The sequence below is a fragment of the Protopterus annectens genome, chromosome 11.part0 (assembly GCF_019279795.1).
Source record: "Protopterus annectens isolate FY-2018-M chromosome 11.part0, PAN1.0, whole genome shotgun sequence".
Classification (NCBI taxonomy): domain Eukaryota; kingdom Metazoa; phylum Chordata; order Ceratodontiformes; family Protopteridae; genus Protopterus; species Protopterus annectens.
This window is the reverse complement of record NC_056745.1, coordinates 1,118,162,200-1,118,185,375: the sequence shown is the minus strand read 5'-3', so window position 1 is coordinate 1,118,185,375 and position 23,176 is coordinate 1,118,162,200. Positions and strand designations below refer to the sequence as shown.

Below are 23,176 nucleotides of genomic sequence, written 5' to 3'. Positions count from 1 at the left end.
CCCTTTCTGGGCAAGGACAACTGGATGTGCTCGATAGACCTTCAGGATGCGTACTATCACATAAAGATTCACAGACGCTCCAGAAGGTTTCTCCGCTTCGGCTGGGAGCCAGTCATTACCAATTCAGAGCACTGCCCTTTGGCCTCACTTCAGCCCCAGAGTGTTCACCAAATGCATGGCGGTGGTCACAGCTCACCTGAGACGTCGAGGATTCCAAGTGTTTCCTTATTTGGACGACTGGCTCCTCTCCGCCACCTCCAGGGATCAGCTTCTTCGGTCCAGAGATTACACCTTACAGCTTTGCAAGAGTCTAGGAATTTCGGTGAATTTGAAAAATCCTCTCTGCTGCCTTACCAATCTATCACCTTTATAGGCGCAGAGTTAGATACCGTCAAAATGTTAGCCAGACTAACAAATCAAAGGATTCTGGACATCCAGAAATTTGTTCAGCTTCTGTTACAAAGCAACAAGGTCAAAGCCAGGTTTGTCTTGAAGGTTCTAGGCCTAATGGCTGCAGCCATTGTTCTTCTTCCACTAGCTCGCTTCCACATGCGTCTCCTGCAGTGGATGTTGTTCACGCAGTGGTCGTACCACGATCTGCCCATGAGACACGAGATCTTAGTGACACAGTCTTGCAGGGCTCATCTACGATGGTGGGTATCTTCCCTCTTCTTCAGCAGGGCCGACCATTTGTTCCCCTCCTCCAGTTGCCACAGTCACCACGGATGCCTCTCTGATCGGGTGGGGGCATTATCAGGGCAGGATGGTCCACGGGACGTGGCAACCCATAGAATACCACCTGCACATAAATGTCCTGGAGATGAGAGCAGTGCTTTTAACGTTGCAAGCCCTCGCCGACTTTCTTCCCACAGGGACTATTGCAGTACAGACGGACAACATGTCCGTGGTCTGGTACATCAACAAACAGGGCGGAACCAGGTCCTATCCCTTATGTCGAAGCTCTCAGACTTTGGCAATGGGCGATCTCTTCTCAGCGGTTTCTGATAGCAACGCACATCCCCGGCAGGTCCAACCTATTGGCGGACAGGCTAAGCAGATCTATTCTGATGCCTCACGAGTGGTCTCTCAATCAGTCTGTAGTGGATCAGATTTTTCTGAAGTGGGGCACCCCTTGTTGCGATCTTTTCGCTACCCTCAAAACAGCAAGTGCCCAGATTACTTCACACTATTTCCTCTTCCAGGCCAACCCTTGAGAGACTCTCTAACCCAGGATTGGCCTCGGGACTTCTTTATGCTTTTCCCCTTTCCATTGATTCCACAAGTCATTCAGAAAGCCACCGCTTTGAGAGCCAAATTGATCCTCATTGCTCCATATTGGCCTCGACAAATTTGGTTTCCGTCTCTACATCGTCACCTTCTGGTGCAGCCCTGGCATCTGGACCCAGTTCCGGATCTTTTGATCCACCAGTCGGGTCAGCAGCACCGAGCCATTCATTCTCTCAACCTCACTGCTTGGTTGCTCCACTTCCTTCCCTAGCCAGGCTACCAATGATTTCTGACTCAGTCAGAGACATTTTAGTGTCTTCTTTAAAGTCGTCCACTAGAACTGTTTATGCTAGCAAGTGGCGACGTTTTTCTATTTGGGCAAACGCCAGAAATATTGATCCCTTCACCGCTCCTATACATTCTGTTTTGGATTTCCTGGCGGAGGTTTTTCATTCAGGATCGTCATCATCTACAGTCAAAGTACAAATGGCTGCTATTTCCAAATTTCATGTTGGCTTACAGGACAATAACATCATGTCTCATAGGTTATGCAAAGCCTTTTTGAGAGGAGTTTTTCTCCTAAAACCGCCTGTGAAACATCCTCCTCCGCAATGGGATCTGAACTTAATGTTGGCATCCCTAATTCTACCTCCTTTCGAACCGTCTGCTACGTGTTCTTTAAAGTTGTTGACATGGAAAACTATATTTTTGCTGGCTGTTACTTCTGCAAGAAGAGTTTCTGAGATTCAGGCCCTCTGTATTCGTTCACCTTATCTGGTGTTTCATAAGGATAGGGTTTCGCTCAGGACTAACCCTTCCTTTCTTCCCAAGGTTGTATCTCAAGCCAATATTAACCAATCTATTGATCTACCAGTTTTCTTTCCTAACTATTCTGACAGAGCTGAACAGAAGCTGCATTTTTGGATGTTCATCGTCAGCTCAGGTACTACTTACATAGGACTAAACAACTTAGAAAATCAGACCAATTGTTTGTCTCCTATGCAGGAAGCAGGTTAGGTCTTCCAGTATCTAAAGTGACCTTATCTAGATGGTTGACTTCCACCATTTCCTATGTGTACTCTCTAAGGGGCAAACAACTATCTTCTAAGCCAAAAGCTCATTCGACCAGGAGTCTATCCACTTCTGTAGCCTTTCAGGATAGACTTCCCATTGACACTATTTGTGCAGCAGCTACTTGGGCCACGCCTCATACTTTTGTGTCTCATTACAAGTTGGATTTGGCCTCCAGAGATAGGGCCAGTTTTGGTTCCACTGTTCTCAAGAGTCTGTTCCATTGAGCCACCCGGGATACAGGTGCTAGGGACGCGGTCCCATCCAGCAAGAATGAAGGCGAGATTGACAACTTAACATTTAGAAGTTATGTACCTACCATAACGTTCCATGTTAGTTGTCTTCATCTCGCCTTCTTCTTGCTGTCCACCCTCCTTCCCCCTGGCCTGGACAGATCTTGGAGAGTTCCTATTAGATTGCTTCCTCTGGAGCATTGTTATGAGGACTTCTTTTAGGAACCATGGTTCCTAATTATATTAGGATAAGTCTTTAGCAGGGTTAGTTAGCTGCCAAACGAGATCTGAGGTAGTTCCGCCTTGCATCATGGGATATAGGGTTGCCTCGAGCTGGTAAAAGGAGTTCTCGAGCTAAAGCTAGTGCCGAGTCGGAGCCGAGGATCGGCTCCGAACCCATCCAGCAAGAAGAAGGCGAGATGAAGACAACTAACATGGAACGTTATGGTAGGTACATAACTTCTAATTTTCGAGTTTCAGAACCGAAGTCTTCAACTAAAGCTAAGTACCCCGTTGGGGAAACTTTTTCTTGCTCTTTACCGATGTCAGTAAAAGTTAATAATTACATTACTTGTGGAAAGCAAATACCTCATAAAGATTTTCATTCGTACTGTATTCCTTGCCTAAGCCCTGACCACGATGTACCTTGCTGTCGGTTTTGTGCTTTATTTAATCAGTGCACTATCCGTCATCGGTATATTTTCACCTCTAAATATATCGGTTCTTGGTTTAATTATCCAGAAATGTCATCGGTTAGCCATTCGATTACCGGGATTTTGAAAAAACGCAAAGATAAAGACAGACAGGCCGCTGAGGTCCAAAACTGCTGACGACGCTTCTCCTAAGTCTGTCGCCAGTTCGCCAGTACTCAGTGAGGCACGTTCGCAGCCCCTGATACCCGCTACTTCTGATTCTCAGGCCTCTACTGAGACCCATTCGGAGTCCGGTATGTCGCAAGATGCCTCAACTATGGAACCCGTGGATATCTCTACCTTGGATGGGTCCAGAGCCGCTGTGCAGGCACCGGCTTCTGAGGGTGTATTCAGGCCTATGGACTTGCATATTAAACCAATGCCTCCTTCTTCACTTCATCCTAAATCCCGAACCATGCCTAAAAAAACTATGCCCAGGCCACATGCTCAGGTCTCTATGCCTAAAAAACAAATGATAAGAATGGCTGAAGATCTAATAACTCTAATCAGGGGTAGCCAACCCCCCACCCCCTTCTAAGAGGCCTAGGACTGAAGTTGATTATGAATCTTCTGACCAGGATTCTGATTTTTCTGATTATTCTGATGATCTTTATTTGCCTTTATCTACTTATGAGGATTCTGATGCAGAGGACTCTATTCCCTCTGCTTCCCCGCCAAAGGATTTCTCTTTTGGTGAAACCTTACATACTCTAAGGAAGCATTTCCACCTGGAAAGCCAGGATTTTTCTGATTCAAAAAAGAGGCTCAGGGATTTCTTACTACTGCCTCAGCATAGGCCTTTAGCTATCCCTCCTGTACTAGACATTGTTGATGATGCTTTTTCGGAATCTAGTTTGGCCTCTGATTCCTTGCCTCCTGATCCCAGAAAACCTGACAGATACTACAGGGTCCTTGAGTCACACAAGTTCATTTTTAAAAATCCTGTTGCTGATCCAGAGACTATTTCCCAGGGGCCCAAGGGCATTAAGGCTTCTACTGCTAAAAATCCTACCCCTTCTGATAGAGACTCCAGGGCGCTGGATAGATGGGGTAAGAAGGTTTACACTTCTGCGACCTTGGCTATTAGGGCTTTAAACTGCCAGTTTCATATGTTAAAGTATCAGCAACATGTTATTGGATTGCTTAAACAGAAAATTATGTTGATTCCTGATTGTGTGGAAAATAAAGAATTACAGGATTTAATGCATTCTGCTGAACAGGTTGAAAAAAAAGAAGTTATGTACCTACCATAACGTTCCATGTTAGTTGTCTTCTTCTCACCTTCTTTCTTGCTGGTTGGGTTCGGAGCCGATCCTCGGCCATCTTCAAAAACACGAGAGCTGCTTACTGGCTCGAGGCCCCCCCTATATCCCATGATGCCTGGCGCTAGATACCCAGATCTCGTTGGTAAGTCTAACTGCAGACATAACAATAAAGGAAGCCTATCCTAGAATGCATAAATCCTACAGGAGAGACTACTAGTCAGAAAGGAATAGCCAGAGAAGACTCAGCCAGTGAAAAATGAAGAGGAACTCTTCTCGGTCCACTAGGATAGGGGGATGGAGGGTGGGACGCAAGAAAGAAGGCGAGAAGAAGACAACTAACATGGAACGTTATGGTAGGTACATAACTTCTTTATGTTAAGTTGTCTATCTCGCCTTCATTCTTACTGGTTGGGACAGTGTCCCTAGCACCTAAAGTCCTGGGTGGCTCATCGGAAAAGACTCTTCAGAACAGTGGAACCAAAATCAGCTCTGCTCCATCAAAACCAAATCCAACTTGTAATGCGAAATGAAAGTATGTGGGTTGGCCCACGTAACCGCAGCACAAATAGATTCCATGGGCAACCTAGCCTGAAAGGCCACCGAAGTGGCTAAAGCTCTGGTGGAGTGACCTTTTGGTTTGACTGGCAATTCTTTATTCCTCAGTTGATATATGAATGTGATGATAGAAGTCAACCACCTGGATAAAATTACTTTGGAGACTGGAAGACCTTGTTTACTGACTGCATAAGACAGGAAAAGTTGATCTGATTTTCTAATGTCCTTAGTTCTATGCAAATAAAAGTGTAGTTGCCTGTGAACATCTAACTGATGCAACTTATATTCCGCCCTGTTGGAGTGTTTAGGAAAAAACACAGGAAGGTCTATGGACTTATTCAAGTTACTCTCTGAAGAGACCTTAGGAAGGAAGGAAGGAAGGATTAGTCCTAAGAGCAACCCTGTCATTGTGGAACACGAGGTATGGGGAACGGATAGAAAGAGCCTGGAGTTCCGAAACTCTTCTGGCTGAAATAATAGCTACCAGAAAAAGGGTTTTCCAAGACAAGAACTTCAAGGAACAAGAAGCTGCAGGTTCGAAAGGGGGTAAAATTAGAGAAGCTAAAATCAAATTTAGATCCCACGGTGGTGGAGGATCTCTCACTGGGGGCCTGAGCAGACTGGTTCCTTTGAGAAAGGCTTTACATAGCTTATGAGACATGATACTGTTTTCTGACAGGCCAATGTGAAAATTTGAAATTGCAGCTAACTGAACTCTAATTGTAGCGGAAGCAGACCCAGCATGGAAGAGTTCCGCAAGAAATTCCAAAATGTGGTGTACAGGGACTGAAAAGGGGTCTATACTTTTAGCCTTTGCCCAGGAAGAAAAACGTTTCCACTTACTAGCGTAAGCTTTTCTAGTCGTAGACTTGCGTGATGACAAAATGATTTTGTACACAGAGGGGGAGATACCTGGAAGCCTGGCTAAAGTTGGAAGTGGAGCAACCAAGCCGTAAGCTGGAGAGAGCGTAGGGATTGGTGCAGCCCGCCCGATTGATGAATCAGGAGGTCTGGAACTAGGTCCAGAGTCCAAGGCTGCTCAAGAAGATGGCGATGCAGGAACAGGAACTATATTTGTTGAGGCCAGTAAGGAGCAATGAGGATCATTTTGCAGTCCAATACGGTAGCTTTCTGTATTAGCTTCGGGATTAGGGGAAAAGGAGGAAATGCATAAAGAAGTCCCTGAGGCCAATCGTGGACTAGAGCGTCTCTGGGGGAATGCCCGAGAAGTGGAAGGAGAGAGAAGAAATTGCTGCACTTGCTGTTGAAGGGAGTTGCAAAAAGGTCGCAGCAAGGTTGGCCCCATTTGCAGAAGATTTGGTCCGCAACTACCTGGTTCAGAGACCACTCGTGAGACATGAGAATTGTTCTGCTCAGCTTGTCTGCTATGACGTTGGACCTCCCAGGGATGTGCGTTGCAATCAGAACCATTGGGAAGAGGTCGCCCACTGCCAGAGTCTGAGTGCTTCTTGACATAGGGGGTAGGACCTGGTTCCACCCTGCTTGTTGATGTACCACACTACAGACATATTGTCCATTTGACTTGCAATGGTCCCGGTAGGAAGAGTCCTGAAGAGCCTGCAACGCTAAGAGCATGGCCCTCATCTCCAAGACATTTATGTGCAGATGGTACTTGTGAGGTTGCCAGGTGTCTTGGACTGTTCTGCCCTGATAATGCCCCCCCCACCGGATCAGGGAGGCGTCCGTGGTCACCATAGCAACTGGAGGGGGGGGTACAAATGGTCTGCCATGGGCTACTGATGTGGAGACCATCCACCACGCAAGGTGCTTCTTGCATGTCTGTGTGATCATAATCATGTAAGACATGGGAAGCTGCTGGAAGGACCATTGAGTGAAAAGAAGCCACTGGAGAATCCTCATGTGAAAACGAGCTAGAGGGACAAGTATGATCGCTGCTGCCATGAGACCCAGAGTTTGAAGGACAAACCTGGCTTGAATTCCTTTGCATGCTAATAAAATCTTCACATGCTGGCGAATCACTAATACCCTGTCTGGTGGGAGGCTCTCTGACATGTCTTTGGTATTTAAATTTGCGCCTATAAAGGTGATAGATTGACAGAGCGACAATGCAGACTTTTCAAAATTTATTGTGATACCTAGCCTGGAGCAAGTGTCGATAGTGCAGTCTCTGGCTCGCAGAAGGTGATGCCTGGTGGTAGCAGTGAGGAGCCAGTCGTCTAGATATGGAAACACCTGGAATCCTTGCCGTCTCAGGTGAGCGGTAACTACTGCCATACATTTGGTGAACACCCTGGGGGCTGTGGTGAGACCAAAGGGCAGAGCTCTGAACTGATAATGGCTGGCTCCCAGACGGAAGCGAAGGAATCATGTTAAGTTGTCTATCTCGCCTTCATTCTTGCTGGATGGGTTCGGAGCCGACCTCGGCTCCGACTCGGCCACTCTAAAAGCTCGAGAGTTGGTTCCACTGGCTCGAGACTCCCCTTATATCTCACAATGCTAGGTGTGAGTTACCTCAGATCTCGTTTGCCGCTACAGCGATCGAGGTGTTGTTTTTCTACCGGCTCAGGTCAGTAGTTTAATCAGTCGATTTAAACTAGTTTAAATCCCCTTTTCTTTAACTAAATTGTTCATATTTCCCTTAGTTTAGTGTTTTTCATCCCTTTCTTCGTTATTCCCATTTTTTTCCCTCAAGAGCTTAAAAGTTCTTCCCTAGGCCTTCGGGCCCTGCTATCCCTAGTGGAGTGCTTGTGTTGTGTTAGGGATATTTTTATACTTAAGCTAACTAAATAGTTTAGTTAGTATAATTTAGTTAACTTTCTTTTTAGTGTAATCAGTGTGTGTGTGTTTTTTGTGTGTGGTTACACTTAGGTCCTTGATAATGTCCAAGGATTCAAAGGTCTCAGGCTTCAAGAAGTGTGACTCGTGCTGTCAGAAAATGTCTCTGACAGACGGTCACACTTCTTGTGTTTACTGCCTGGGACCTTTACACCTGCAGGACTCTTGTGCTGTATGCCATGGCTTCAGCCCCAGAGTCCTGCAGGAAAGAAAAAATAAACTTATTTTGAGAGGTTTACTTAAGCCTGAGGGTTCCCTTACTGTTTCTTCGGGCAAACCCTCTAAGGCTTCTAGGTCCTCGGCTCCAGCTACTGAGTCGAGGCCTAAGGCTTCGAAACCTCCTTCTACATCGGCTCCGGCTGGAGCCGATGAGTCTCAGACTGCAGCTTCTGTGGTTTCCTCGGCTCCGGCTGGAGCCGAGGTGTTGGAAATTCCTGTGTCGGCTCCGACCAGACCTTCGGAGCCGACATCTAGAAAGAGGTCCAGGTCACCGTCCCTTGGCTCCGTTCATTCGGCTCCAGCATCTCCCTTGCTGTCTGAACGGAGCCATAGATCTCACTCCTCTAGGTCATCGAGGCTTTCGGACCATGACCTTCAGAGGGTAGTGAGTCGACTTCTTAAGTCCGAGGCACTGGCCCAAATGCTTCAGAGCCCGACTCATCAGTTGATGCCTGACCCTGTTCCTCATTATGTTCCTCCTCCGACTCCTTTGAGCTCGGAGCCGGGGCGTTTCGGAACCGAGACTGTGGTAGCGTCGGAGCCGATACAAATGTCTTCGGCTCCGTCGGCTCCGATTTCTTCCTTAGAAGAATCTCGGCCGGACTTCCCTCGGTGGCTCGAGGGGTGAGTGGCATCGGACCCTTGTCCGACCCGCTCTCCTCTCGGTGCTTGGCGCTGGTGAGTTCGGCTCCGACATCGGCCTCGAGCCATCACTGTCGGTGCCGAGGAGGTTTTCAGCTTCTCGGAGTGGGGACCTCTGGCTCTGCCTGACAGGGGTGCGTTCGAGGTCATGCGGAGTGTGTTGGAACCTGGTTCAACTCCACAGTCGGCTCCATCCGCCCCTCCCTCTTCGGTGCCTCAGGTCAAGTCTACTCACTCCCTCATCCCAGACCGCAGAGAGCCAGCTCCTCAGGAATCCCCTGTGGGGATATCATCCTCTTCCGAGGCCTCCCCTGAATTGGCAGAAGAGCCCCCTCGGAAGAGAAAGTGTAAGAGGAAACACATAGACTCACCTGAGTCCGTCACCTCTGACACAGATTTAGAGGATTCCGAGGATTCCCCCCGTTCCCCTTCTGAAGATGTCTCCTTTGCAGACATTCTAGAAATCCTCAAACAGAGGGGAAATTGGCCAGCCCTCAACCCTTCGGAGGATGAATCTGTGTATCTTGAGGCGTTTGGCTCTCGCCCTTCCACCTCCTGGGTGTCTCCCCCCTTTGACCCCCTCATGCAGGTGGTAGCAAAAAAGGCATGGACGGCTCCTGATTCAGTGGACCCCACTCCCAGGAGACCCTCAAAATTTATCACGGCACCAACAGATAAACAATTTCTGACAAAGGGAGTTTCTGTGGATGCTATGGTGGTTGCTGCTGCCACTAAGAAGGAACTAGCTGATCCTTCAGTGTCTGTCCATCCACCTAACAAGGAATCTAGGTCTATGGACAGGTACGGGAAGCGGATGTTCTCATCAGCGACCTTTGCAATGCGTTCGCTGAACTACCTATGCCATTTTACTAGTCTTCAAAGAGACTTGATCAAAGAAGCGAGTGATATGTTGAAGGATCCTACAGCTGCGGGTTTTCAAGACAAGATGAACACTCAGCTGGCTACCCTGAACTCCATAGCTAACTCCTCCATGCGCCTCCTTTCGTATGCGGCTGATGGAGCGAGCAGGGCCGCAGGGACAGGAGTGGCCTTACGCAGGCATGCCTGGATGCGGCTATGCAACTTTGCGGACCCCTTCAAAACATCGTTCACTAATTCCCCGTTTGATGGATAATCTCTTTTTGGTCCTCAAGTGAAAGAAACCTTGACTAGGTGCGAGACTGATGGCAAGACTCTTTCTGCCGTCGGAGTCCGTTTTTCAACTCCTTCTAGGCCTTACCCCAAAGGCCAGAAAAGTGGGAAAATGTGGTTCCATAAACAATCTCAATGGACTCCGCCTGACGCACAGAGTCAGTTCCCCGCCAGAGGCAGAGGGGGGAACAACAATGGTAGACGTCGCCCTAGAGGCAGGGGGGGGTCCGCAGAACCAGGGCAATCGAGAAACTTTCTCCGATAAGCCCTTTCAGCATCCCTGAGGTGTTGCCCGACTGTCCACCTTCGGAGGCAGTCGGGGGAAGATAGTCACTGTACCCAGAAGCCTGGCTATCCCTAACTCGAGACAAGTGGGTACAGTCCATCATTTCCGAAGGCTATTCCATTCCCTTCGTTTGCATTCCAAACCGATCAAAAAAATCCCTTCCAGATGTTCCACCCGCTCAAAGGGATCTTGCAGCTTTGGAAATTTCAAAGCTGCTTGCAAAAAGAGCAATTCAGCCAGTTCCAGCAGACCAGCAAGGATCTGGAATCTACTCCAGGTTCTTTTTAGTTCCAAAAAAAACGGGACTGGAGACCAATTTTGGATCTCAGTATCTTGAACAAGTCAGTCAAGAAAACACGATTTCGGATGGTCACGCTACAGTCCATCCTTCCCCTATTGGGAAGGAAAAACTGGATGTGCTCTATAGACCTTCAGGATGCGTACTATCATATAAAAATGAACAGACGCTCCAGAAGATTTCTCCGCTTCAGGCTGGGAACCAGTCATTTTCAATTCAGAGCCCTGCCCTTTGGACTCACCACTGCCCTGGGTGTTTACCAAATGCATGGCAGTGGTAGCCTCTCACCTGAGACGTCAGGGATTCCAGGTGTTTCCATATTTGGACGACTGGCTCCTCACAGCTCCCACCAAGCATCTTCTTCTAAGGGCCAGGGACTACACCTTTCGCATTTGTCAAAACTTAGGCATTTCAATAAATTGCGAAAAGTCTGTTTTGTCGCCTTGTCGTGTTATTACCTTCATAGGCGCAATTCTAGACACAGTCAACATGTCTGCGAGGCTAACAGATCAGAGAATAACAGACATACACAAACTGGTCTCGCTCCTCTTCAGCAGCAACAGAGTCAAAGCCAGGTTAGTTCTGAAAGTATTGGGGATTATGGCGGCTGCCATACCTCTGATCCCATTAGCCAGATTCCACATGAGAATCCTTCAATGGATGCTCTTCACACAATGGTCATACCAGCAACTTCCGATGTCCCACACCATTATGATTACGCAAACATGCAGGAATCATCTTCTGTGGTGGATGTCTTCCCCTCAGCTCTTCTTGGGAAGACCCTTTGTTCCTCCCCCTCCGGTTGCTACTCTGACAACGGACGCCTCCCTGATCGGGTGGGGGGGCATTATCAGGGCAGAACTGTCCAGGGCACATGGCAACCAGGCGAATGCCACTTGCACATAAATGTTCTAGAGATGAGAGCAGTGCTTTTAGCGTTGCAAGCCCTTCAAGACTCTCTTCCCTTGGGAACGATAGCAATCCAGACGGACAATATGTCTGTAGTGTGGTATATCAACAAACAAGGCGGAACCAGGTCCTACCCCCTGTGTCGAGAAGCACTCAGACTGTGGCAATGGGCGATTTCTTCTCAGCGGTTTCTGATAGCAACGCACATCCCCGGGAAGTCCAATCAAATCGCGGACAAGTTGAGCAGAGCTATCCTCATGCCTCACGAGTGGTCTCTGAAAGACTCTGTTGTGAGAGAAATTTTTCTCAAGTGGGGTCAGCCTTGCTGCGACCTTTTTGCTACTCCCCAAAACAGCAAGTGCAGAGATTATTTCACCCTATTCCCTTTACCAGGCCAGCCCAGCAGAGACGCTCTAGTCCAAGTTTGGCCCCGGGGACTTCTGTATGCATTTCCTCCCTTCCCACTTATCTCTCAAGTGATACAGAAAGCTATCGCTCAGAAGGCCTCGTTGATCCTCATTGCTCCTTACTGGCCTCGACAGGTTTGGTTCCCCTTTCTACATCACTTTCTGTTGGAGCGACCTTGGCATCTGGACCTAGTTCCAGATCTTTTGATCCATCAGTCGGGTCAGTTTCATCGCTCCCTTCCCTCTCTGAACCTCACTGCTTGGTTCCTCCAATTCCAACCTTAGCCAGGCTTCCTCAAATATCTCACTCTGTTCGAGATATTTTGATAGCTCCCATAAATCTTCCACTCGAAGATTTATTTGAGTAAGTGGAAACGTTTCGCCTATTGGGCTCAAGGAAGGGACATAGATCCTTTCACTGCTTCCATCCAAATGGTCCTTGATTTTCTAGCTGAACTCTTCCATGCAGGTTCATCTCCTTCTACTCTTAAAGTTCAATTGGCAGCTATTTCTAACTTTCATGTGGGCATCTCAGAGTCTGCCATAATGTCCCACAAGCTTTGCAAAGCCTTTTTGAAGGGAGTTTTTCTACTCAGACCTCCTATAAGAAATCCTCCTCCTCCTTGGGACTTAAATTTAGTTCTTAGTTCTTTGATTCTTCCCCCTTTCGAACCTGCAGCCTCCTGTTCTTTAAAATTGCTATCATGGAAGACTCTCTTTCTGGTAGCTATTACTTCAGCTAGAAGAGTATCAGAACTTCATGCACTCAGCTGTCGACCTCCTTATCTATTGTTCCATAAGGACAGGGTATCTTTACGAACCAACCCGTCCTTTTTACCTAAGATAGCCTCGGCGTCTAACCTAAATCAAAGCATTGACCTCCCTGTGTTTTTTCCAGAATATTCTAACAGGTCTGAACAAAATTGCATTGGCTAGATGTTCATCGTCAGTTAAGGTACTATTTGGATAGAACCAAACAATTCAGAAAATCTGACCAGCTGTTTGTCTCTTATGCAGAAGGCAGAAAGGGACTTTCAGTTTCAAAGGTATCATTATCTAGATGGCTAACATCTCTGATTTCCCTTATTTATGAAATTAGACACCAAAAGCTGCCTAACAAACCTAAAGCCCATTCCACCAGAGCTTTGGCTACTTCTATAGCCTTCCAAGACAGACTGCCTATTGACACCATTTGTGCAGCGGCTACTTGGGCTACTCCTCACACTTTCATTTCTCATTATAAGTTGGATTTAGCTTCTAGGCATAGAGCTAACTTTGGTTCCACTGTTCTCAAGAGTCTGTTCCGTTAGGCCACCTGGGACAAGGTGCTAGGGACGCGGTCCCATCCAGCAAGAATGAAGGCGAGATAGACAACTTAACATATAGAAGTTATGTTCTTACCATAACGTTCCATGTTAGTTGTCTTCTTCTCGCCTTCTTCTTGCGTCCCACCCTCCTTCCCCCTGGCCTGGACAGACCTAGAGGAGTTTTGATTGTGACCTCTCTTTCTACCACCTCTTTATTTTAGGTATATGCTCTGCTGTGCATATTTTCCTGGATCAGGATGTAGGTCACCCTTCTCTTCTCCCTTGTTTATAGAGGTGGACTTTGTTTCTAGTTATTCTGCTACTATTATAAGCTGGGCCTAGCTTACAAACGAGATCTGAGGTAACTCACGCCTAACATTGTGGGATATAAGTGGAGTCTCGAGCCGGTGGAACCAACTCTCGAGCTTTTAGAGTGGCCGAGTCGGAGCCGAGGTCGGCTCAGAACCCATCCAGCAAGAAGAAGGCGAGAAGAAGACAACTAACATGGAACGTTATGGTAAGAACATAACTTCTATTTCTGGAGCATCTGTTCATTTTGATGTGGTAGTACACATCCTGAAGATCTATAGAGCACATCCAATTGTCCTAACCCAGGAAGGGCAAAATGGACTGTAGCGTGACCATCTGGAACTTCGTTCTTTGTACAGACCTGTTCAGTCTGCTGAGATCCAGAATGGGTCTCCAGTCCCCTGTCTTTTTTGGTACCAAAAAGAACCTTGAGTAAATTCCGGATCCTTGTTGGTCTGCTGGGACTTGCTGGATGGCCCTTTTTCTTAGCAGTTTTGAGACTTCTTGAACTGCGTGGTCCCTTAGATTGGGTGAAACGTCTGGAAGGGACTTGTTTGGCCTTAAGGGGGTGCGAACAAAGGGAATTCGGTAGCCTCCGGATATAACGGACTGTACCCATTTGTCTTGTGTTATGTCTTGCCAGGTTCTTGGGTACAGTGATAATCTTCCCCCGACTGCCTCCAGAGGTGGGCAGCTGGGCAACCCTTCAGGAATGCTGGAAGGTCTTCTCAGAGAAGGATTCTCTGCTGCCCTGATTTTGCGGACCCCCTCTGCCACGAGGGCAGCGTCCATTATTGTTCCCTCCTCTGCCCCTGGATGGGAACTCACCATGTGTGTCCGGCAAGGCTCCCTGGGATTTCCAGAACCAAATCTTTCCACTCTTCTGACCCTTGGGATATGGTCTGGAAGGAGTGGAAAAATGGACTCCTACGGCAGAGAGAGTCTTGCCTTCCTGCTCACACCTGGTAAGGGTATCCTTCACCTGTGATCCAAAGAGAGAGGAACCATCAAAAGGAGTGTTGGTGAAAGACGCTCTGAAAGGTTCTGCAAAGTTACATAGCCGCATCCAAGAGTGCCTCCTTAGGGCAATGCCTGTGCCTGCGGCTCTACTCACACCATTGGCTGCATACGAAATGAGCCTCATGGAGGAGTTTAACACTGAATTAAGAGTCGCCAGCTGGGAGGCTGCCTTAGCCTGGGCCCCCTCAGCTGATGGATCTTGGAGAGCATCTCCAAGCTCTTTCAGGAGATCCCTCTGAAGATGGGTAAAATGGCACAGGTAATTCAGGGACTTCATGGAAAAGGTTGCTGAAGAGAACATCCGCTTCCCATATCTGTCCATCGTCCTGGACTCCTTGTTAGGGGGATGGACAGATGAAGAAGTTTCTGCCAACTCCTCCTTTGTGGCCGCCACTACCACTATGGCATCAATGGGGACACCTTTGGTCAACAACTGTTTGTCCTGTGGTGCAGTAATGAATTTTGCAGGTCTTCTAGGGGTCGGTTCCACTGTGTCTGGAGCTGACCACGCCTTCCGAGCCACCACAGACATCAGTGAGGCACCCAGGAGGTGGAAGGCCGGGATCGAAACGCATCCAGGAATACCGACTCATCCTCGGATGGGCTTAGGGCAGTCCAGTTCCCCCTCTCCCTAAGCATCTCAAGGATGTCTGAGAAGGAGACATCTTCAGAGGGGGATCTTGGAGACTCTTCCGACTCTTCTAAGTCGGTATCTGATGTGACAGACTCGGGGGAGTCAACATGCTTCCTCTTGCATTTCCTCTTGTGAGGTGATTCCTCTGAATGATCAGGGGAGTCGTCGGAAGAGGAGGATACACCCAAAGGGGTGTCCTGGAGCACTGGATCCCCATGCTTGGGGTCTGGAAGAGGGGCAGAGGCTGACGCAGGCACCCTAGGGGGAGGAGCCGATGGGGTCGATCGTGGGACTGACTCAGGGGGCCAGTACACTCCTCATCACCTCGAAGGCGTCCCTGCCCGGATGCAGAGAGGGCTCCGGTTCCAAAGAAACCAGAACCTCTCTCCGCGCCGAGGGGGACAGCCAAGCTCACCTGAGCCGAAGCCCTGAGGGGGAGAGCAGGGTCGGACAAGGGTCCGATGCCACTCGCCCCCTCGGAGCTGACAAGGGAGTCTCGGCACCCAGATCCCTCCAGGTATGGTACCATGGAAGGGATCGGAGCCAATGACAGAACCAAAGTAGAAGGTATCGGAGCCGACGGTTCCACGACTCGAACCCCAACGAACTCCGGCTCCGAGCTCATAGGATGAGTCAGAGGAGGAATATCTACAGACGTGGACAGAGCCGACACCTGATGAGGGGGGCTGGCAACATTTTGGCTAGGGCCTGCAATTTTAGCAGCCTACTGACCACTCTTTCCAAGTCATGGTCCGAAAGTCTTGAGGACCGAGAATAGTGGGATGAGCGATGACTACGCTCCGACTGGAGCAGAGGCGATTTCGGAGCCGAACGTATTGACTCCAGAGAAGGAGACCTTGATCTTTTTCGAGACTCAGATGGCTCCGAAGAATGTGTTGGAGCTGACTGAGAGGGAGGAACATCAGTTCCAGCCAGAGCTGAGATGGGTGGTATAGCTTCACCCAACAACGGCTCCAAACTGGGAGCTGAAGGTTTAGGTGGCCAGGAAGATTTCACTGGCTGAGCCTTTGCCGGTGAATCTTGGGGCTTAAGCAAACCCCTCAGGATCAATTTGTTTTTGCGCTCCTGCAGGACTGTTGGACTGAAAGCATGGCAAATCGAGCAAGAGTCCTGCAGGTGCACAGCGCCCAGACAATAAACACAAGAAGTGTGACCATCTGTCAGAGACATCTTCTGACAGCATGAGTCCTACTTCTTGAATCCGGATGGCTTAGGATCCTTGGACATCCTGGAGGAAAACCAAGGACAAGAAACACACACACAGAAATAAAGTACTAACCACAAAAAATTGCAGACTACAGCTACCACAACCAAAAACTACAAGCAGTACTACAAACAACTATAGATAACTATCACTAAACACTAACAGTGATACTAAGGAAAAAAAAAAAATATATATATATATATATATATATATATATATATATATATATATTTTTTTTTTTTACGGGAGATAGAAAGAAAAGGTTATCCTCCAACTAAAACGGTAAAATCTTTCTGAGGTAAGGGAAGGGAGAGAAGGGGGGGAAAGATTGCTCTTCATGCAAAGAACTGGGAGCTCATTACCCAAGACAAATGGGTTTTAAATATAGTGTCCCAGGGATTCAGATTTCACTTCCACACGTTGCCAACACCAAACTGGTGGCCGGACCTACCCCCTAACCAGTGGACAAAGGCCCAAAAACAAGTACTTTCTCTCTTAAGCATGGGGGGATATTTAGTTGATACCAGAAGAGGAAAAGGGACAAGGTTTCTACTCAAGACTTTTCCTGGTACCCAGAAAAGGCAATTCATGGCATCCTATCCTGGACCTGTCTACTCTAAACACCTTTTTGGAGATTCCAAAATTCAAGATGCTGACTTTTCACCAGTTACTTCCTATGCTAGGCAAAGATGCCTGGTTGGCAACACTAGATTTGAAAGAAGCATACCTGCACATCCCAATCAGGGAATCTTGCAGAAGATACCTTTGCTTCAAAGCAGGCTACACACACTGTCAGATCTCTGCACTGCCCTTTGGCTTATCTACTGCGCCCAGGGTATTCACAAAGTGCCTAGCTCCAGTCATTGCATTTTGCAGGCAAAGAAATATTCAAATATACCCATATCTGATGATTGTCTAATTCAGGCAGAAAGCCAGGACATACCTTTGAATCATCTGGCCTTTGTACAAAGGGTTCTAACCTGTACACCATAAATGAAAAGAAATATCACCTGGTTCCCTGTCAACAAATTATATTCCTGGAAGCAAGCTTGAATACAACTTCCCAGATGGCTTACCTCACGCCAGAGAAACAAATTCATTTGACAACCTACTTCAAACAAGTAGCCACAAAAACTCTGTATGCAAGACTGCATATGGGGAAACTACAGTGGTATCTAAAAGCCTATGATGTAAACATTCCCAGGATGTAGAAGCAATGATTCCTATCATACCTTGCCTATGCCTAAAGTTCCTTTGGTGGGCAGAGGTCTGCCACCAAAACAAGGGACTACCTTTCATACCACCCCCTGCCGCCCAAACCCTAACAACAGATGCATCAGACTATGCATGGGGGGGCTCATCTGGCAGGTAAGTGCATTCAGGGCAAATGGAACCCAAGTCAAATGCACCTGTATATCAATCAAAAAGAAATGTTAGCTGTACAGACTGCTCTGACAGCCTTCAAGGACCAAATTCTTCCAGGACAACTAATGGTAAAGACGGACAAACACCACTGTTATGTGGTACATAAACAAGCAGGGAGGTACACATTCTTAACCCCTCTGCGGACTAGCCATGGCATTGTGGAACACAGCCTTGAGCTACCAAGTGCACCTACAAGCTCAATTCCTGCCAGGAAAATTAAATACACTGGCAGATGAACTAAGCAGAAACCTCATGGACCCACATGAGTGGAAACTGGAGCCAAGGATTTTCAACATGTTGACAAGCAAATGGGGGAGCCCAGATATAGACCTATTTGCCTCTCCCCAGAACTACCAATTAGATAAATCTTGCACAAGGACTCCCCACAAACAAGCCTGGAAAGTGGATGCTCTGTCCTTCAGCTGGAAAAACCTATCAGTCTATGCCTTCCCCCCTCTGCCTCTGCTCTCCAAAGTACTACTAAAAATCAAACAGGACAAACCAAGGATGATTTTGATTGCTCCAGACTGGCCATGCCAACACTGATACCCCCTCCTGCGCAGTGTGTCACGGTTATCCCCATGGCAACTGCCTCAGACTAGATTCTACTTGGACAGGACTAAATCTCAAAGGAAATCTGAACAACTGCTGGTGGCATTTGCTGCAGGGGCAGAGGGGAAGGCTATTTCAAAGCAAACCATTTCTAAATGGATAGGCCACTGCATTCATTTCTGCTGTAAGCACCATGAAAAACTTATCCCCCAGGGGATCAGACCTCACTCCACCAGGGCTGCATCTACCTCTACAGCCTTTCTCAGCAGTGTCCCTACCAAGGACATCCTAGAAGCTGCTACCTGGCGTTCTGTACATACTTCCACCAAGCATTATCATTTGCCAATTTTCTCTAAATCCAGAGCTGGCTTTGCCACTGCAGTCTTGCAGTGACTTATAGCTGGTCCTAATGCTATTTAAATTCCTCCTTCCAACCATAGCTTTGGGAATCTACCCAAATGTAATGACTGCAACAGTTAACCACGAAGAACATAGTAAAGTTGTGTACATTTACCATAAATGTAGATGTTCGAGTGTATTCACTGTTGTAGTCCAGGTTACCCTCCCTCCAGCCCCCTAACATCTTTTGGTTATACCTCTACTTTCCTTTACTATGCTTAAAAGCTTTTTGGTGTATTTGCTTTATTGTTGGATGTATATCATTGTACTTTTATATTTAATTGCTTCCCATTTGGGGGGCAGCTGACATCTGGGGCAAGAAAAACTGATGTAATGGTGTCGGCTGCATGTTTTATACCCCTGACATCATGGAAGAAGGGACAGCAACTGACGCAGGACCCAAGACTTTGTTCATCAGGCCGACTGAGGTTTACCTGCAAGCAGATAACCCAAATGTAATGACTGCAACAGTGAATACACTCGAACATCTACATTTATGGTAAGTGTACACAACTGTACTTTCTGTCTAGTCTTGACCAGTTTTTGTATCTTGGGGAATAATATGTAAATTCACTCCAAACTCCTACTATTGAATTCAGATCTTCCATGCCAAATATTTTTCATACATTTCTTCAAAAATCTACCCTCCTTTGTTATAGTTTCTCTTCTGGGCCCCTGCGATACACCTTCACTGCTGCATATCAAATTTCACTCCCCACCTGTAAATAATAATCCCTGCAGAAAGCTAATTATTTCTCCCAGAATTTTCGTAGCTCCATTATAACAGTTTTAGGTGGAATATAAATACATGCCAGTGGTAATCCTTCTCCTTTGCTATTAGCCCCTTAGTACTGCAACTCTACCATTATTGTCTTTTTTCCCCTATTCTGTCATTGTTGGAGCTCCTTTTGCAATTAATATAGGTACTTCTCTTTTCCTTTGTCCCTGGTATTCTGCTGAATAACCATCCTGAAAATATTTTTTTTTTTTCAAATTCACGTGCAGTTCTTTCCAAATGTATCTCCTCTAGCACAGCCATTTGCACTCTACATTTTTAATATAGTTGGAAAGCGTCATTATGCTAAAAAATTACTATACCCACATTTTATGCGTCACAGCTTTTATGTCAAGTGTCTACTTCAAGCTTTTGTGTTACATGCATACACTAATGTTTGATTGAGGTTGATCTCTTATATAGTTGTTTCTTGTCACATGCATTTGAGCCTATGCCAACCTCACAAAAAGTTTTTTTTTTTAATTGAAAGCCCTCAAACAAACAAAACACACGCACACACACACACACACACACACACACACACACACACACACACACACACACAAAAATATACCTCTAAAATCTGTTAACTTGATACTAACACACAAAACTATGTACAACTTCAAATATTGAAGTTTAACCGTCCTAGTAGGAACAGTTGTCCATCACTGAAAGCCACACTCAGTGACTTGAGGAAGGTTATCTATGCTAAGCCACCTGTTACAGCCTGTGCTTCTAAGTGCTGTTTGGTTTTGTCTTATCTTTATTACTCTCCCATATTGGGAAAAATGCTTGAATGATTTTAGAAAACATTATCTCCTAGTCCCTTGAACAAAATAAGCATTCTGTTTTTGTTGCTCCTTATCAGATTGTTGCCATGGAGACACGAGAACCAGATACAGAATTACTTCTACAAGCACTCACTTATTTGCTAGACAGTATTTTTTTTTTATTTATTTGCTTTGTCATAAAAACTTTAGTAGATAAAGCCAAGGTCCTTAATCCAGTCAGTCCCCCATGCAAGAGTGATAAAAAGCACATACATTTTTCTTGTATCCTGCTCTTTTGACTTTTCTTTTTTTACCTTGCAGTGCCTAGATTTTTTAAAACTGAATAAGGAGAAAGAAAGAAGGAAGAAAACACAGGGACACCTGTTTACTTTAGTATCCTTTAGTTTTACCACTGTTCTTGATCAACCATCCCATCCCAGTATGCAAACACAGATTTTCCGACTTTAAGAGCAGATCAGTGTGAGAATGATGAAACCCTTGCCCCTTTGAAGGTCTCTGTGAGAAGTTTTGTTTTATGTCTAGTCATGGTATGTTCCAGAATTGTGCATTAAATACTACTAAACTTTCTTTTCACTAAGTTTGTATACTAGAGTTAAGTATACTGATTTAGTTTTCAGAGTTTTTTTCTTCACTTCAGCAAAACACATTTTTGAAAAATGTACTAAGCATTTGTATTGTTGTGCTTTTTGCCACCATAAGCCTGACTGTCTAGCTTTGCTGGCGCTTTGACACATTACAGTTCTCCATATTGCCTGTTCTAGTGCTTAACATATCCCATTCTAGGTAAGAATAAATGCCTGCCATTTATGGGTTATAGAAAGTGAGAACTCATGCTAGTTCACTATCATATTCTTGTTGAGGATTTTTTCTTTACATCTGACGTCCCTGCCATTTAAAGGTATGGACAGTAGTGTTCAGTACGTGCCAGCCTTATGTGTCTCCTTGTGCATTTCTTTGGTGACTGCTGCTGTACCATGATGCCTGAGGAACCCCTTAGTTCTTAGAGCTTTTTTCTGGTCTTTACTAAGCATTACAACTAATGGGCTGATCACCTTGCTTCCATTCCTTGGAGGTGAGTAAACTGTTGATTTACTTATTCCCACCTCCTCCAGCTGCTTACTGCATAAATCTGCATCATCAGCAATGCCAGGACTCCAACTATCTGCCTCTGAGATGGCTTTGCATTGCTGTATTTTAGTATTCAGGCATTTGATACAGGTTTTGAGCTAAAGCTAATGATCTTGTAAAACGTATAAAAAATAATAAGTGACAACCTTCTAGACAGCTGAATTTATTTACCCTAAATTGCTGTGTGTTATGTTTTATAGTAAAATATCAAATGTTGTATAGGTTATAATTCTGCGAGGCTTATAATTCTGGTGCAGGTTAATTGCATCTGATGGCTATTTTTTATGAGCGGTTTCCTTCTCCTATTTGAGTGTTCTCCTGCTTTCCATATACCTGATGCCATTGATAATACTCTAGACTTTTATGTTTTTAGAAGCAACGCAGTATGGATTATTTTAAATCTAACCCGAGGTTTGTTTTTAGGTTGCACAAAACACAGAACTTGCTGTATGAGAGTACTAAAGACTTTCTGCATCTTAAATTTGATGGCCGAAGCAATGAGAAAGCATGGATGGCAGAAAAAGACCGTCTCTTGAGAGAGCTGGATGCATGTCGGGAGCAGCTGAGTGTGCACCAAGGGTGTGATTGGAATGGTGTCCATGTCCCCTTGGTAGAGCATGAAACAAGGCAAATTCACAGTGAAGAGATCAAGGTACAGATCACATATCAGGAGTGAGAATTCATTCTGATTGTGCAGATTTATTGTGAGATGTTTTCTAATCTGGGAGAATCATTCCTGTGTTCTGTAGGATTGCTCAGCACTTTTAGACCGCATACTGCAGTTTATTACCTGAGGTAGATTCTAACACTGTTGACTATGGTTATTTTAATTTCCCTCTTGTTTCTTAAGCTTTGTGTGTTTTGTGACAATCATTGTAAGCAGAAGCCCATTGTCAGGGTTAATGTAGAAGCAAAATGTTAAATGATTTTTTCATGATGACATGGTTTGCAACTTTGGGCTAATAGGATTCAAACTAAGGTCTCTGGATTTATAGCTTGATATCTCGTTGACTTCAGTATATTACTTCTGGGGTACTGCATGTTCTCAAAGGATTTAATCTTCATGGAAAGAAGTCTTTTTATGAATATAATTGTGTTGCACGTTTTAATTGCCAGCCACTTAAACAGCTGCATAGGCAGACAGATGCATGCTTTATGTAGTTTTATTCCAGATTTTCCTTTTTCCTGTATAGATGTTTGTTCTGGAAAGGCCAATAAGTTGTAAGCTCAACACCTGAATGGGCTTTAGTGGGAAGCGACTAAAAAGATAATAATAAACTGAGAAACTGGAAGCTCTGTTTTATGGATATTGAAGTATTTAAAATGCTTTTAGTCCCTTCAGTTTTATACTCAGGTCAGGCGTATTTTTATCAACCAGAGAAGTTTTTGATCGCATTAATAAAGAGCTGAAGGAGGATGGCAACAATCAAGTGGGATAAGTTGATTCTTCCAATAGAACAAGGCGGTCTGGGATTACCCGATTTCAAAGGGTATTTCAGAGCTACATATTTAAGGCTCCTGTACAATAGCACAAGCAGAAAAAGTGTTGTCCATTTCCATTCTTCCTCAACCATTGGGTTCGAATCCAATCCTTGGATCCTATTTGGCCATTAATTTCAGCTCATGATCACTTGAAACTCTCTAGCTCCTCCCTTACCCGCAATGAGCTATCCATAACCTTCTCATATCTTGTTTGCTGGCTTACAGTATCATAGGAAAAGTTAGTACCCTGGTAATAAAAAAAAAACAAACATATCTGTAGCTCAACATAAGGAACAATGGTTCCTTTATAAGGTCTCATTCTACTATAAATCCTCCTTTTTCTTAAACTCTGTTAA

General features: G+C 45.8%; 1 protein-coding gene across 1 annotated transcript in view; it reads left to right on the top strand.

Annotated features, from left to right (window-relative positions):
- The window catches only part of CCDC77 (coiled-coil domain containing 77), a 743,168-nt gene that overhangs the window by 576,924 nt on the left and 143,068 nt on the right, over window positions 1–23,176 (top strand). The window contains exon 5 of the mRNA XM_044088479.1: window positions 21,762–21,990. Within this exon, the coding sequence (XP_043944414.1) occupies window positions 21,762–21,990 (229 nt within the window). The remainder of the gene's footprint in view (window positions 1–21,761; window positions 21,991–23,176) is intronic.